Source organism: Pygocentrus nattereri, chromosome 20 (genome assembly GCF_015220715.1).
Source record: "Pygocentrus nattereri isolate fPygNat1 chromosome 20, fPygNat1.pri, whole genome shotgun sequence".
Taxonomy (NCBI): Eukaryota; Metazoa; Chordata; class Actinopteri; order Characiformes; family Serrasalmidae; genus Pygocentrus; species Pygocentrus nattereri.
In genome coordinates this window covers 14,604,115-14,621,249 of record NC_051230.1, presented here as the reverse complement: position 1 = coordinate 14,621,249, position 17,135 = coordinate 14,604,115, and the positions used below count along the sequence as shown (strand labels likewise).

The 17,135-nt window shown below is 39.2% G+C and overlaps 1 protein-coding gene across 1 annotated transcript in view; it reads left to right on the top strand.

Moving 5' to 3' along the window:
• The window catches only part of LOC108423576, an 84,034-nt gene that overhangs the window by 12,500 nt on the left and 54,399 nt on the right, over positions 1–17,135 (top strand). Inside the window, exons 2-6 of the mRNA XM_017690973.2 lie at positions 3,533–3,664; positions 5,036–5,085; positions 5,217–5,316; positions 5,829–5,917; positions 8,490–8,601. Of these exons, the coding sequence (XP_017546462.1) occupies positions 3,533–3,664; positions 5,036–5,085; positions 5,217–5,316; positions 5,829–5,917; positions 8,490–8,601 (483 nt within the window). The remainder of the gene's footprint in view (positions 1–3,532; positions 3,665–5,035; positions 5,086–5,216; positions 5,317–5,828; positions 5,918–8,489; positions 8,602–17,135) is intronic.

Here is a 17,135-nt window from a genome sequence, read left to right as displayed (position 1 = left end):
CCCTGGCGGTCAGGTGTGGAGAGCACGGAGGCAGGAAACCAGTTGTTGACCCCTAACTCTCAGGCAGCTGCTGCCGAAGGCCCTTTGCAGCCTTGCTTGCCAGCACAAAAGCCCTGCGTGGATGAATGGAATACTTTGGCAAAAGCTAAATTTACACAATTTTCTCTACATTTTATAGAAGTTGTCCTTACAAATGTGGGGGATCAGCCAAAACATATGTCTAAATTATGTTAATTCAGTTTTACACTGGAGCTACAAGGCTAATGTAGTTAACAAGGAAGGAAAGCATAAAGCCACGAATTAGCATTACACAAACTGCATACCTCAATCATACTGTCATCTATAAAAATGAAGAAAAGCATGTTGTAGATAGAAGTTTGCCATACAGGGTCAAAAACATTTAGTTAATCTGTTTCATATTAGTGAACAGCTCAACACAGTTAGTTTGAGATAGCTATGCGACAGTTTAGACATCTGGCTGATATGATGGTAAAGGGTGGCTGTAAGTTTCCATTATTTGTTAGTTACATTAGCCTTGTAGCTTCAATGTGAAGCTAGAGGAAAAGAAACTTCACACACAAAACACGTCTTGCCTGATGGACTAAATTTGGGGGAAACTTTACATTTTTGCCAAACTGTTTCTTTAAGCCATTTCATCTTGTTCCCACACCTCACACCCCAACCCGGCCAGATGTGAGGGCGAGAAGCATTCGTCACACACTTCACACACATTCTCTGTCTTTTCCTTCTATTTCTACTTCTTCTTGTTTTTCTCTTCAGTGGGAATTTGGCAGAAAAGGGGGGAGAAAAACTTGTAGGGCTCACATGTTCACGTTTGCTCTCTCGCTTTTTTTCTTTTGTCCGCATGTGCCTTGAATGAGGTTCAGCTGTGGAAGGACCTGATCGTTTCTTAATCTGATGGAGAGGGGTTGGCGGGGGGGTGTCGAGGGTGGAGAAGAGTGGAACTTGAAGTCAAAGAGGCTGAAGTCATCACAGGATGTTCAGTCCATAAATTATCATTAATATCTCTCTCTCTCTCTCTCTCTCTCTCTCTCTCTCTCTCTCTCTCTCTCTCTCTCTCTCTCTCTCTCTCTCTCTCTCTCTCTCTCTCTCTCTCTCTCTCTCTCTCTCTCTCTCTCTCTCTCTCTCTCTCTTTCCCCCTCTTTGTGTGTCTCTGTTTGTTGACTTCCTATCTGTCCATCTCTGGCTCTTTCTCTCTCTCTTCCTCTTTTTCTCTCACTGTCTCCCTCTCTCTTTTCCTTCACTGCAGATTTGACCCTCTTTGTGCTTATTGATGGGTTGAGGCATTTGCAGTAGTGGTCAGTTCCAGATGGCTCTTGCTTTGATGTTGTGTATTCAGAATCAATATCGAGTGTGAAGCAGAAGTGTGAAGTTTTTCACCCTTTCGTTTTGTGTTCAGTGCTCAGTTCAAACAGAAGGCCTGTGGCTGGCAGCCTGTGGTTTGATAAGCTCGCTGTTGCCTATCAAAGCACATGCCCTCAGAGTTTATTAATATGAAAAAGGTAGACCTGGATTAAATGCAGGGCAGTGTTCTGAAAAACGAAAGGCTTCGCTTCATTATTTTTGGATTTTTACACATCACCTCAAATCACAAGTCTGTTAATTACACTGAAAGCAGGTGTTGATTAAGGCTGCACAGTTTGTTAACCATTATCACAGTGTTGGCATCTGCAACGCTGGGATCTCAGAAGGCTGTAATATGCAAAACAGCCCTCTATCCAGTAACTACATTTTTTTATTGTGTGCTGTGAACATTCTGACCAATCAAGACAGGAGCCCAACCAATATGAAAATTCTGTAGCTGACATCAAAGTTTTTCACACTAATGCGGTACCACACTTCCCCACAGGTTACTGAATATGAGTGTCTCTCCACTTTCTGAATGTGGTCTTCTGTACTTTGTCTCATCTGTGCACCGATGCATTTTTCACTGTGTGTAAATATGTACAATATGTGTAATTTGTGTTTTTATCATGTGCTGTGTTTCCTTTGCTACTGTAGCACCCACATTTACCCTTGGGATTAGTAACATCCATCCATCCATCCATCCATCCATCCATCCATCCATATTCACTGTTTTTAACTGTTTTTTAATTCAGTAAACAATCATACTGGCTAATATAATTTTATCTGGTCAAAGATTACATTTCCCAAACTGTAAAATGTCAGATATAATTCTCAACTGTCGCATATCTTAAACATTCTTTAGTAAAAATGTAACTTTATTTTGATGGTCCCCCATAGATGATCTACAGATACATTATTAACATACTTTCAACAACATTAAAGTTAAGATTAGGTTTAGGAATGAGAGTAGGTTTTGCCTTGAGTTTAGAGTTAGGGTTAGGGATAGATTTAATAGAGTCTTTTACACGCATCATTGAGGTCAGTTGCATTTAATTGTCATGTAGTTGAACGTTGAAAACCGACTGAGCATCTACATATAAATCCAAAATGTATCAATAGGGATGTACAGTGATGTCAGAATCATATCAGTATTGACAGATAATTAAATTGATCAGCAACAGACAGATAGTAGACATCTCAAACTGATGTTTGATGTATTTATTGTACTCTGGAAGAGCAGTGCTGGACTACTGGGCTAAAATGTCTGCATTTTACTCATTTTACTGCATTTGTAACCTTTAAAGTATCTGCTGTGTTACATTTTTTTCTGTGTAATATTTAAGTACAGTTTTGTGTGTGTGATCTGTGTATGCTTTATATGAGCTGTGCTTGGGAGGACAATGGGAGAACATGGTGAACAGTTTTTCCTGGCTGTCTATGTATAGGATAAGAACAGCTGTTGCTTGTGTACCTAATTTGGCAATGGTCCAGGCAACAATGTGCCCTGCCAGCCTATATAAACAGGGCCATTTTCTACATCGAGTGGGTCAGCTTGCCTTCTATGAACCCTGCGCACAAACAAGAAATAAAGGTCAGTGCTGCAGACACAAGACTGGCCTGCTGGTCCTAGTTTTAAAGAAAGAGTGGTCGAAAAATTCTACACATACAGATAAGTTATATATCTCTGTAGTCAAGGTTGATTTAGTTCCAATCAGCATTGCCAATGGCAGATATGTACATGATAAATATTGTATATCGGCACTGGCCCACAATTCCTTGTAAATAATGATATTTCACGTATAAGCCACCAGCAACCAGTATAAGTACAATACATCATCCTGCTAATTATTGGTGATTTATTTTCACTGATACTGATAAGTCTATATCAATATCACTGTCAAGCAGTATATTGGTCGAGCCCCGGTCAAGGCATTCAATTTGAGTCATGTTGCAAGTGTAATATGTTGCAATTTTATTGCAGTTTGGTATTTTGTCTACGTTGTGCAGCACTGGTGTTGATTAATCAAACCCTGTCACTTCTACTGGTTGAAGAAACCTATTTGAAGGGACTTCTATTTAATAACGGCAAATCCTCTGAAAAGACACGTTTCTAGATTCATCCGTCATCCCCCTCTTAAGTCTTATTCTCTTTACTTTTCCCCAGATGGGGCTCAACAGGGCGAAGGTGTTGCTGGACAGAAGCTCATCAATCAGCAGTGATCTGGAGAGATGTTCTCTTCACACAGGCGCTGAGGAGAACAATAGGAGCAGCTCTCCGAGCAGAGTCACTGTGGAGGTGCCGTGAGTTAGCAAGAGCTCAAAAAATAACATGAAGGCACATTTATTAAACTTGTTCAAGTAAGATTACAAAGTGTAGAGCAGGGGAATCCCATTTTATTGCAGCACCAGTTGTAGTTTTAAAATGCTAACTACCCAAACTGTAGTAATGTAGAATTTCAATGTGGCAGTTTGTTACAGCTTAACCAAGAGCTCTCATTTTAGAATTCAGTCTTTTAATCAATACTAAAATGAAAACAGGTTAAATAATTGAATAATTAAATAATTTGAAGAAATAGTTTACACATGGCGTTATTCTACATGTCCTGAAGGCTGATTTAAGGAGAATTCCACCAATATTTTGAAATTTCTGAATCGTTTAAGCGTTCAGAGTGGTTTGATGTGAAATGGTTCACTGTAGTGAAACAATGATTACATCACAGTGGTGATGATGGGAACATGAGTTCATGATGTCTGTGACACAAATATAACTACTTTATTTATTATCCAAAATGGCCAATGAACCCATTTTTATATGTAATGTTAGTAATATTAAAATAGTGGTAAGCATGAATATGGGTTTTTTGGGGTGGTGGTCGGTGCATTGTAAGGCAAAATAGCACAGTTTTTTTACAGATCAACATGGATGTTTACTGGTCATTTTGGATAAATAAAATGGATATATTTACATCATAGACATTGTGGTTCCTGTCACCACCAGTTTTCTGTTTTAATCACTGAATAATTGTTTATATTATAAAAGTTAAATCATGATGGAATTTTGAAAAACCAGTGGAATTGAGAGTGGGACAAGGACATACAGTACATCTAACGTTCGTCACATTGTGTTTAAAACACAGAAATGGGTTATACTTTCTGGTGTTTCTAGAAGCATAAAGTCAACTATGCTACTCAATGAATCTCTTCACTTTTCTGTTCTAGACATGCTAATGAGTGCTATGCTTATTGAAAATGAGAGTATTGAATTGTTTTCCATAAAGGACAGACAGACAGACAGACAGACAGACAGATAGATCATTTTATTAATCTGAGAGGGAAAGTCTTCTATTGCAGGAGTGCAAAGTAGGGTAAAGAACAAAACAAGAGCAAAAGTATTGGTGTACCCTGTTTACAGATCCATAAATTGAAGAAGTAAATATTAATAATAAAAAAACAAAAAATAACAATAAAAATATAATGTGCAGTACAAAAATGAGTAGTAAAGTCGGTGCATGTCTCATATAGAAAAGTGACTTTTGTCTATACAATGTGAAACACTACTAGTGATGTTTGGCACGTTCCTTTGGCACTAACTTTCTTATTCTTTATAATGTTTTTGTTTGCCTTAGCTTTGTGGTTCATTTCTCCATGAACTTAACCTTTATTGCAGAAACTAGAAAGGGAACATACCAAGCTGAAGATGCACTATGAAGAGCTAAGGTAACAGATGGCACTTCACTCTCACTTTCTTTAAAAACAGTCAGTTCAATTTCAAAATGATCCCCAAGATGGTGATTATTTATTTTTTATTATTATTTCCTTATGTCACCCTTCTTTGGCCTGCCATTCAGGTGCCAGTATGTGCAGATCCTAGAGGAGGCAAAGGAGGAGAGGTTTGAGGAGAGGAGAGTCAATCTACTGAAAGCTCAAGTGATGCAGCTGGAGAGACAGGTGTGCTACATTGCTTTGTGGCCATTTTGTCATATATTGTCAAACCATGTAACAAGGTCAATTTGAGATGTCTGAATAACGACATGATTTTGGGTAGCCTGTTTTGAATTGGCAGTGCTAGTTGGTGGGGTATAAGCTTCCATTATGTGTTAGCTCTATAAGTCTTCCAATTCCAGTGCACAACTAAAGCAATCCAAACATATCTTGGCTGATCAACCACAATCAGAGTGAGGGGAGGATCATTGTAATTTAACCAATTGAACAAACAAAGAAAAAACAATTGTGCTGTTGACAATCAAAGGAAAGACATTTGTTCTATTGACAAGGAAAAAAACATTTGTTCTATTGTTTACATTGTTGCAATATAATAGACAGAACTGGCAAGGCATAAACAACACTCAGTAAAGACATACAACAGAACAGTTCAGCACCTTTCGCAGTACTTTGTGTTGTGTTCCACGCTGCTCTGAGCCATCTTTATGTATTCAGAATGCATGCTGTCTGTTTTGCAGGTGATTTTGCTGTCTGAGGGCTTGAGCTCGCAGCTCTGCTGCAGTCAGGATGTGGAGAAATCTCTTGATCCTCTAACACAGAGATTAAGGTATGCTTACCAAATGGCATTGCTTGTGCAGTACAGTGACTTGAATGCAAATGGCTCTTTTTATATATCTCCTGCAGGCAAGTTACCACAGGAGCCAAAAAGCAAGTTCATATATGTCTTTGAAGTAAACAAGGATAAAATTTAAAGGAACGTTTTGGTCCAAGTGGCAAAAAACAGACTTTTATACTTTCATACTAGACTCTCATAATTTGCATGTGTCTTATATTTAATATTTATTTCACCCGAAGTTCACATCTGTTGGATTTTACGTAAAACACAGTCAAAATTATTTTTTGTCTCTGAATCAAATAGCAAATAACCTAGTGTGATGAAGTGAATGCAGATTGCCTTTAGCATGGTGCTAACATAACACTGCAAATTCTTGAAGAGTTTAGAAGAAATTAAATTTTAGCCATTCTTCTTGGATATCTGGATTATTTGAAAGGTTCCAGTGATATTTTTGCTTCCCACCAGCCAGGAACAGCACAACATTTAATCATTTTTTCTCACATCTTCAACTTAAATAACTGCAGACTGTCTCCAGTAACTACTTGTCACTTCAATGCAAATGGGCTAGCAAGTCTGTTGAATTGGTGGTCAGATGTAAATATGTTTATCGTTTTGACATCATAACCATATGGAATTCAAAATGAGCTGTTTTTGCAGCTCACTTTCTGTACATGGACTGTTTGGATTGGGGAATGAACGGCATGTTTTGAAACTATGTTCATGTAGTGCGGAAATGCAAGAAAATCTTGCATGATATGGGCCCTTTAACAACATGACCGGTTTTTCAGTATTCAGCACTCTGTCGAATGTCGTCAGTATTTTTCCCTCGTGTCTTTACCGTCACCTTAGCTTCCTCTTGCTCACAGCAGCCTCTGCACCTGCTCTTTGTCAGCTCTTTAGCAGGAGTTGTACTGACAGCCGCCAGAGGCATGAGACTACACAGGCCCTTTAAAGACTGAGCAGGCTTTGTTTCTTCTTTTACTGATCTTAGATCAGCTCTAACTACCCAAATCCCTCTTACCAATTAAAAAAAAATGCAAAAACAGTTTTGAGATCAGGTAAAGGCGGGCACTTTTCTTAACCCCTCTGGGTAGTGTTAGGGACACTGAACTCTTGCTGGATGTGTGTGATGTGGGCTGAAACGATACGGTGCAGTTAATCCGCTCAGCTTGCCGCCTCTAAGTGCCTGTTATTGGGGCCTCTGATCCAATAATGACCGGGATTATGGCACTTTGCTCCCACATAATTTCATTTGCTTATACCCCGCAAAAGCGCATTCGCGTCTTTACTCCCTGCTGACGGCTCGACGATCAGCAGAAACGGGCACGGCGCCTGAGAAATGGACTGGCCTCTCGGAAAAAGAGAATGAGGAGATGACACCGCCTTGATTTTCCAGGGCTGTCTTTTGATACGTTCAACATCCCACTCTCCTGTCACTCGACTGCTCCGCTGTCTTTATCAGTCTACTAGGACAAATTCCACTTCGACTGTTAAGCGACCTATAGAGTAGAAGGAGTCTTCATGAACTCTGGTGCAAATGATATTAGTATTGCTAGGGGTGTAAAGAGCATCATTGTGAAGGTGGCTATTTGAGTGCATCAATTTTGGAATGTAACTTGAATTCTAATGAATTACAATAATATTCAGTAGCGTATGCTCTCATTTCTTTGGCACAAATAAAAATTTCTGAATATTTTCTGATGTAAAAATGGGTTATTAGCTATATTCTGCTATTGGTAAAGGACACTCGGGTGAAAATGAAACATTTAGCCATTGCTACATCTGTTGTAAACATGTTTACTTGTTTCCTACAGTGGTGCCAAACAGTCAGAATAAAATGTTCGGGTTTAAATATTAGGAATACCCTGATCTACTGATGTACCTTGAAGGTGGGAGGAATGCTCGAAAAAATTTAAACTGCTTTGGAGCCAATGTTTGGAGGCAGGCTTGTTGTTGTTGTTGGTGGTGTTGTTTTTCTTTTCATCAGCTGGTGAATACAGAATGAAGCCAGATGGCTAATGTTACTGTGAGGATGGCAAATATCTGACTGCAGTTTTGTTCAACAGCCAAGGTGTTTTACTAATGGTAGCTTGGTTGTATTTATTAGTATGTAGTTCAGTGGCTGGCATCACAGGGATTCCCTGTAGTTGCATGAAGTATTTGTGTAATGCATTCTGGGTATTGTAGTAAAATGCATTGATGAAAAGTATGAAAACTGTTTCAAACGAGACTGAGGGATACATTGATGTGCTACAAAACATCAATATATGACATGACAACTTATTAAACCATAGTTTTAGATTATAATGGCCTTATAAGTAGTTTGCAGTTGCAGACAATGTTGCATTTATGTATTCAGTATTTTTTTTTTTTCTCTGAACCATGAAAAAATCATGGGGAAATTTGAGATTTCATGATCTATTGAGTCATTTTGCAGGGAATTCTATTTGAAATCTTGTGATGTCTGGTACTTAGAACCTGCTTTCTTCTTCTTGCTTTGTTATTTATCCAGTATTACTAATTACTGTAATTGAGAAGCTAAAGAAAAGTCGTTTGTCCTCAGATCACTGCTGAGCTGTGGGACTGATGCAGATGTGGTCATTGCCCGGTCAGAGCTCACCCAGCTTGTGGAAAGGTGTGAGGATGTGAAGCAGAAGCTCCACAGGAGCAATAAGGTAAAGCACAGTGCAGCAATTACTTTTGCCTACTCTCTACTCATTGTGCTGTGGACTGAGGATGCAACTGAATATGGTACAACTAATGAAGCCAGATGAATATTTATCTATGAAAGTGGACAAAAATGTCTTTGCTCAAATCAGCCATCTTGAAATCTAAAGTTTGATTATCTGTTTTTATAAATAACAGTATTTCATGAAACCACACAAGCAAGTATTTAGAGACCTATTGTGACCTATTGGGATTGTGCTATTTGAATAAGAGTACTCAAGGATTTTTCAAACTAATCTGTCGTATCGGTAGCATATGATAACTTTAGATAATTATTTTAACTTGTTTCCCCATGGTTAGTAAAAGAACAGATAAACGTTTTTACTCAGAAAACTAGTGTTTATTTTGAATAGTTGAGTATTTGTTTTTTGTTTTGCTTTGTTCTCACGTGGCTTATTTATAGCTGTTTTAAACAAAACATGTAATCATAACCAGGAAATATGGCAAGTACTTGACGATGGGGGTGCTATAAAAATCATCTTAAACCCAGGTAGCGTTGGCTAATGGCTGAACTCGGCCTCACTCCACACAGTGATTTTGCAGTGTCACCCCTTTTCTTAAAAAGACTTAAACAAGATAAGCTAGGGAGACATAGGAAAATGGCAAACAGTATTTAAACAAATTGACAGGACCAAGTACGTTTGGATTTTTTGGCTATAGTTTGGACTGTTGAATGACATTCTCATGCATTTGAGTAGTGCATTCTCGCACACTCGTTTAACCTTCGTGGAGCTAATTGATTTAGATGGTTCCTATAAGACATGACTTGATGTAAACCTGTACTAATTTAGTAAAAAAAAACTAAATTACATGAGTACCCCAAAGGCAGTCATAAAAAAAACCCACTGATTTATGTTTGCTGGCTGAACTGGAACCACTTTGTTAGTTGGCAAAATGAACTTGGCTTTCCATTCAGTAAATTGGCTAAATTGATCATGAAAACAGTAAATACTCATCTGTCTCCTCATGTGACATAACAATATAGCATCTGTCTCTCTGCGTCTTTGGGACGTCCGTCGCAAACAGGATGTATAAATGTGTAACTGTTGGGGCGACACGGTGGCGCGGTGGGTAGCACTGTCGCCTCACAGCAAGGGCCTGTGTTCAATTCCCCGGTGACCAGGGTCCTTTCTGTGTGGAGTTTGCATGTTCTCCCCGTGTCTGCATGGGTTTCCTCCGGGTTCTCTGGTTTCCTCCCACAGTCCAAAGACTTGCACTCAGGCCAATTGGACATGCTAAATTGCCCCTGGGTCTGAGTGTGAATGTGCATGTCTGTCTGTCTGCCCTGCAATGGACTGGTGACCTGTCCAGGGTTTCTCCCTGAGGGAGAAGCGGCTTAGAAAATGTGTGTGTGTTTGTTGCAAATCTGGAATATGTTGAAAACTGGAATATATTGATAAAAAAATGTGCAATCATACTTAAAATGTATTGTTAATTATGAAATGCAAATATTATTGTTTTTAGAGTGATTTTGAGAGTGAGCATTCAAGTACTTGTTCATGAACAAAACGTATTTGAAGCCAAGAGCCAGTAAGAGCAAGTGGGTGGTTGTTGTAGCATTGGCTTCTATGACAAGTGTGTGTTAAGTGTGTTGTTTTCTGTTTTTTCTTTGAATTGGGAACTCATTGTCTGTGGTAACTGACTTTGTAACACTGAGATGGTAGATAAGTTCTCCTTTGTAGAACTCTGTGTACGTTGTGCTGCACACCGCAGGATGGTGCGCAATGGTTCTCAGCCAGGTTTATTTTCTCGTTGCTGATGCAGGCGTCTGTGATCTACAGATCTAGGGTTAGAGAACACAACCTTTCAACTCCATTACCAGCGTAGATGGATCTCCTACAAGCTCTAATAGTGTGTAACCCTGAGAGGTAGATTTGTCCTCTTGACTGATCTAGGACCTGTTCATCATCCCACTATCTGTTCCCACCACCGTATTTCACTATTACCCTCCACTGCTTTCGTTGAATATAGGCCAATACAATGCCCATCTCTCTCTCTCTCTTTCGGTCCCCTCTCCACCCCACAGATAATAACATGCCACAATGATAGAAAGTCCTGTTAAATAATACGCAAGGTGTTATTACATGCTCGGTCATCTGCGTGCTCTGGGGGTGGATTTTGTATACCTGTCAGAATGAAAGAATGGTGTCTGTGCAGGGTTTTTTTTTTTTTTTTTCGTTGTAGATGTCCTGAGATGTGTCGGAGATGCGCCTCATGAGTGGAGATGGAGCTCCTTTCATTTCTCTCCCGCTTCTTTTCATTTTCTACCTTCCATTTTCCGCTCAGCCAGGGCCACCGAGGCAAGGAGGCCAGTCGCAAATCAAAGGAAGCCCAGAACTAACGCTTTTGAACGATCTGGGCGGCTCTTCAAGGGGGCCGTCTGCCGCGCCTGCTTTTTTTCACGTCTGTGTGGAGACAGTTAGCTTCAGAAAGCACATCTGCCTTTGTCCAACATTGCACAATGGGGGGCTGAATCTTGTTTACGCCTTAGAAGAGTGTATATGGCTCAGTGTGTGCGTGCTTTCGGCATATTGCATTTACTGCATTGGTTTCTTTCATGGTTTGATCACTGAGCAAAAGTAATGGGATGAAGACCTTAAAGGAATATTTTGGCAAAAAATCTAATTTACATGAGTACCCCAAAGGCAGTCAATCAGCCAAGGCATGTTTGGTGTCGAAATTGTGTTTATTTTTTGTTTATCCACTCTTTGCTGCTGTAACAGCCTTAACTCCTCTGGGAATGTTTCGTACTAGATGTTGCGACATTGATTTGTGGATTTGATTGAATAAAGCCACAAGACCGTTAGTGAGGTCACCAGCTGTTCACAAATGATCACGAATGCCGCTCCAACTCATTCCACCCTTGGATGGAGCTGCATCATTCCAGAGAACCGAGTTCCACTGCTCCACAGCCTAGTGGTTGAGGGCTTCATACCACTCTAGCCAGTGCTTGGCATGGGGTGTGGTGACCCAGGTGCTCTGTTCTACTGACTGCTTTTTTATTGGGTTTATACATGCTGTATAGGTGCAACCAAATGCCTGTATGAGCAGTTAGTGCGCCTTAAAGTAGCTGAGTTTTCAAATTGGAAGGACTGTCTAAATATTTTACTTTTTGTGACAAGTCAATGCTCCGTATGTGTAGGCTTTATAGCATATTTAGCAAATAATCATGTAACATAAACATGATACATGTTAGAATATTTGACCTACAATTTTTGATGCAACATGATATAATTCAGTGGGAGATATTATATTAAAGTCATTCTCGTAATAAGCAGTGCTTATTTCACACTGTAGCCATGAGAATATGGGTAATTACAGCATTTTAATGGGTGTCTGTGATTTGTCATTTACCTGAATTACGTGCCATTAAGCCACTCCATCAACAAAAACAGACAATATCTGTATTGGTGCCTATGTTCCATGAAGGCCTTAACAGCCTTCTTCACTCCCCAGTCGCCCAGCTTGGTTTCAGAGTCATTTGTTCCATGATTGAGGCTGAACAGGTTGAATTGCTCTTAAGAGGAGCTTTCACGATCTGCCATGTAATTGAAGTAATTACGGGTTCCATCTGCTGAGTGTGGAACAATGCACCGTAAACATTGTTACAAGGCAAATCACGGGAGACAAGCATAGGATCAAGTGCTGCTTGGTGCATCTCGCTCTCCTGTGTGTCTTGCATCCTGAAAACATAATGTGCCACATTTCCATGGTTCGCAATTCAGATACGGTTATGAAGCTTCTTTTCACTCGCTGCGCCAGGCGCGGAGGGGATGGGCAATTTTGTCACTTATGATAAAAGCATTCCTGCTTACCTCTTCTCTCTCAGTATTCTCGAATGGAGATTATAGTGCAAAGAGGAAAATCAGCTTGTGAAAACCACTTTCCCTTTCGTCCTCAAAACGATCTCCAATTTTGTAATTTTCTTTAATTGAATTTGTGGTCTTGTCAAGATGTTGAAGCCATTTGTGCCATTTTATAAGAGCTTGATGAACAAACTGCTGCTCCTGATTTTGTGAAGCATGCTTACTGATGTTTTTTGTGTTTGGTATTGTAATGACTAACATTATAGTATTGCTCTAATTACTCTGATTGGATGAGCCATGAACCAACATATACAACTATTGAAACTAGCAAACTACAGGCAACAGGAGCAGCTGACATTTTGTTAAAGAAACCTCTTGTTTCTTTTTAATGTTCATACTGTTAATTTAGTGGAACATTAGCCACCAACCAGTCATCATGCCCTAAATCCTGTCTTCTAAAGCCACTGTTTCCTACATGTTTCTATATTCACTAGCATCAATAACAATCAAAGTGAAACTAAACTTCATGCATGCTGTTGCTCTGCTGTCCGCATGTGCCCACCATGAAAAGCTACATTGCTTAACTTAGAAGCGTTCGCGTGCACATGGCTACAATTTACGGATGCACTGTATGTTGTGGGAAGTAAAATTAGCAGACTGCTTTCCTATATGAGCAGACCTTTGGCTCTGCTGTTGATTCTCTGCCAGATTTTTTGCCCTTTATTTTCTTAACATTTGTTTTTTGACGCATAGTTTTGCAGCTGCAGGGTTAGTGTAGTTAACAACTAAAGGAATCTTATGGCCCCCCAATTATCTTTATACATAGTCAGAAATCACTTAAGTGGGTCTTTTTGAGGTTGTTGTAGAAGCATGTAGAACATGAGAACCATGGCTTTAGTACAGCATGATGAATAACTGACACCTAGATGTCGGGCCTGAACAGTATATGTTCACCCCATATGTTGCTCATAATACAAAAACATGTTCTCGTTGATTACGTTTGGAATAAGAGGAAAATTGTTTAAATTAAATTTTTGACTGAATCTTTGCTTTAATGCTTTATAGTTTGCTGTATATTAACCTATTTCCTATGTTGTTAGCTTTGTTATGCTATGTTGTTGGTAATGAGAGTGGAGGAAAAAATAACACTGCTTTTGGAAAATCTCTTGCTTTCCCCCACCTCTTTCCGTCCCTGCCACACATGAGCCAGTTTCTGTTTGTTTTGCACTTATCAGAAGGGAACAATGGCATCATAACAAGTTTTGTTTTTTAATAAGAGCCGTCTGTGGGCCTGGCTTTGAGGCTGGGAGACAGACGTGTTTCATATAGCTGTGTGTATGTTGGGAGGCCATATTTGGTGCGAGGGCCGTGGCTGGGGTTTTCGTCTGTCCTGCATCTGGATTCCATCATATTAACGTTCTGCCTCGTTACACTCGCACACTGCCTCCACAAGGCCCTGATGTGTATCAGACGGACGAACATGACATGAGTTTTTTTTTTTTAATGCTTTGATTTTACAGTCCTTGTTGCCTGCTGTACTGTGAAATCTGAGTTTGTATCATTGTATCATACAGTCTGCACTGAAAGAGATTTCTAGTTTTTTTTGTAAATGTTCATGATGTCACTATCCTGCAAAAACCTTGTAATTTCTTTTTTATTATTATTTATTTCATTTTTTGTCATTTGAAAACTCCCCTGCCCTCTTCATTATAAATTACCCAATAGAATCAGTCCACAATTTTTTTGCAATAAAATCTTGTTTCATGAATGTACAGTCAATTACATCAATGTTTTGACATCAACAAAGCTGTTGCTGTTTTAGCTGTATACCACAACATATTGGAGTTGAAATGAAAATTTACTTTCAACTTTACTTTCAGAGGATTTACATCCAAATTGGATTGGGTTTGCTGTTAACTCCCAATATTTAGTCCAAAGAGCTGTCACTGACAGCATAACAAGCCATCATTAGGCTGAAAAATCAAAAGACTAGATAGGGAAAAACAACTGTGATGGATAGCAAGGTCTTTCCCTGATGAAGGAAAAAACCCTTTACGATAGTTGGCCAGATCAAGAAAACCTTACAGGAGGTAGGCATATCTGTGTCAATGTCAACAGTCAACAGAAAATTTTACTAGAGTAAATACAGAGAGTTTACCACAAGATGTAAGCCATCTGTAAACCTCAAAAGCACGAAGACTAGATTAGAGTTTGCTAAGGAGTTCTGGCACAACATTTAGAATGATGGGAAGAGAAGTTTCAAGAAGGGTAGAATTGCTCATGAGTCAAAACTTACCACCTCATTTGTTAAGCATGGTGGAGTTAGTGTTATGGCACGGGCATGTATGGCTGCCAGTGGAGCTGGTTCCTCGTTTTTAAAGCAAAAAAAAAAAAAAATCTGGCAGAGCAGGGAACAAAGCCAGTGTTTGGTGTTGCTATAGGTTCTACACTCTATGTGGTTGTTGACTGCAAAGAATTTGCAACCAAGTATTAAAAATTACAATTTAATATATAATTGTTAGTTTGTCCAATTATTTTTAAGCCCATAAAAATAGGAGGCTGTGTATGAAAACGATTGTAGTTCCTATACCTTTCACCCAAGTTGGATGAAAATCCCCTTAAATTAAAGCTGAGAATCTGCACTTTGAGCTCATATTCATTATTTCAACTCCAATATGTTGTGGCATACAGCTAAAATAATAATTTTGCCAAAGTCCAGATATTTATGGACTGAACATTGAACTTAACAGTTTTAATGGTTTTTCAGACCACATCCTATGACCCAGAAGGTCCAGCTTGATTCTTAGGTCTTAAATGCAAAATTCTTGGAAGGCACATCCTTCACTGCGTTTTGACTGAGCTTTCTTTGTATACTCTTTCAACAAGCTGACATTCATCAGATTTATCCACTTGAGGAAAGTAGCCAAAGCACAACCAACTACAATGTTCTTCCACCAGAGAGCTCTCCAAATTACCAGATCTTCATTCAACGGAAGTGTGAATGGATTGTGTTTTCTGTATTTGCATGCAATTACCTGAATGAAAATGCTCTGCTGAGCACTGAGTAGCAGGTGACGGGATCAACAAGGGAACACAAGATGGAGAAATTGTGAGCCTGGAGCTTCCACACCAACCAAAAGCACTCTGGGCTGATGGACGCATCCAAGCCAAACTTTTCCAAGCCAAACTTGTCAACTTTATCTATAACAGGGGAAAAGTAATGGAAGTAAAACAGAAATTGTTTGTGTTAATGTCCTTTTTACATGGGAAAGTAAAATCAGATCTTTTGATCATGCTGAGGATGACGGATTTTACTTAAAAGCGTAAAAAGAATCAAGCCATATTATGGGACCCTGATCCAATCCTGACATTAAATATGTTAATGTAAGGTATAAACAAGCACTTAGAACTCACATTCTTAAGTGAAGTTCTCAGTAGTTTTTAAAGAAAGTAGTATCAGGTCAGATGACATTCATGGATTCAGGATCAGAAAAGATAAGGCAGTATTGTGCCTTTCTTACTACACACTTAGCAAAAAAGGGTTCTTTAGAGGACCAAAAAAGTTTTCTATGACTTGTTATAATAGTGGAACTCTTTCATGTTATACAGAAAAGAACCAGTTAATCATTCAAATGTTTGGTGCAGCTTGTGTTTTTATTTCATATATAAAACCTTATTACCTGACCTAGTGTGAAATATAAGGTTGTATTGCATAATGTGGCGTGATCCTCGAGCTGGTGGTTTTATTGACTGTGACCCATTATCTAACGTGGAGAAGCCTTTTGGTGCCGCTTGAGACTTTAGATGCAACAACAAACGACTTCATTGATGACGAGGGAAGGCAACACATACCAAGCATAGCCTATCAGCCCTGTGATCTTCCAGTAAGTGACAAATTTATGTCTGTGTGACTTGGAACGAGCTGGAGAGAAACCGCAGCTGCAGCCTTTGGACTTTGTCGGTCTTAATTAGCCAAGCAGCATCATCTGCCACCATACCCTCCATGCAAATCCTAAGAACAGCCTGAGGCTTTTTCTTCATCCGATACTAAGAACATTTATTTGGCAGTAGTTATGTGTTACAAGAAGTGAGGTGATTTTAGGTGAAGTGTTAAGTAGGGCTGCACAATATATCATTTGTTAGTTGTTCTCATACTTCGGACTTTTGTTATAGTGATAACCCAATATGCAAACAAGGCATATAAGCAATCACAATGCCTTTACCCTGTGAGCATCGCGACCAGTCACAGTTCTGGATGAGCATGTCTGTTAGTGTTTTGGTAAATCAACACATTCGTGTAATACAACAAAAGTAAATAGTTTCAATCCAAACAATATTGACTAAACCATGTGATCCATTGATTCAGCCGTGTTTTATTATATTGCAAGATATATACTCTCACTGTTCACTGTATTAGATACATCTACTTTGTTTCTACACCAATTGTTCATTTTATTAGGTCCATTTACCATGTAGGTGAACTTTGTAGTTACACCATTACAGTCTGTATATAATTTGTTAGCTTTCCTTTATCATGATCATCAGTGTTCATAACCTCACAGGACCACCATTGAGTAGCTGCTGTTTGGGTGGTGGATCATTCTCAGCACGGCAGTATATGAGCTATCGTCTCCGACTTTGCTACAAAGTGGAGCAAAAAGGTAGTTGTGTCAAAT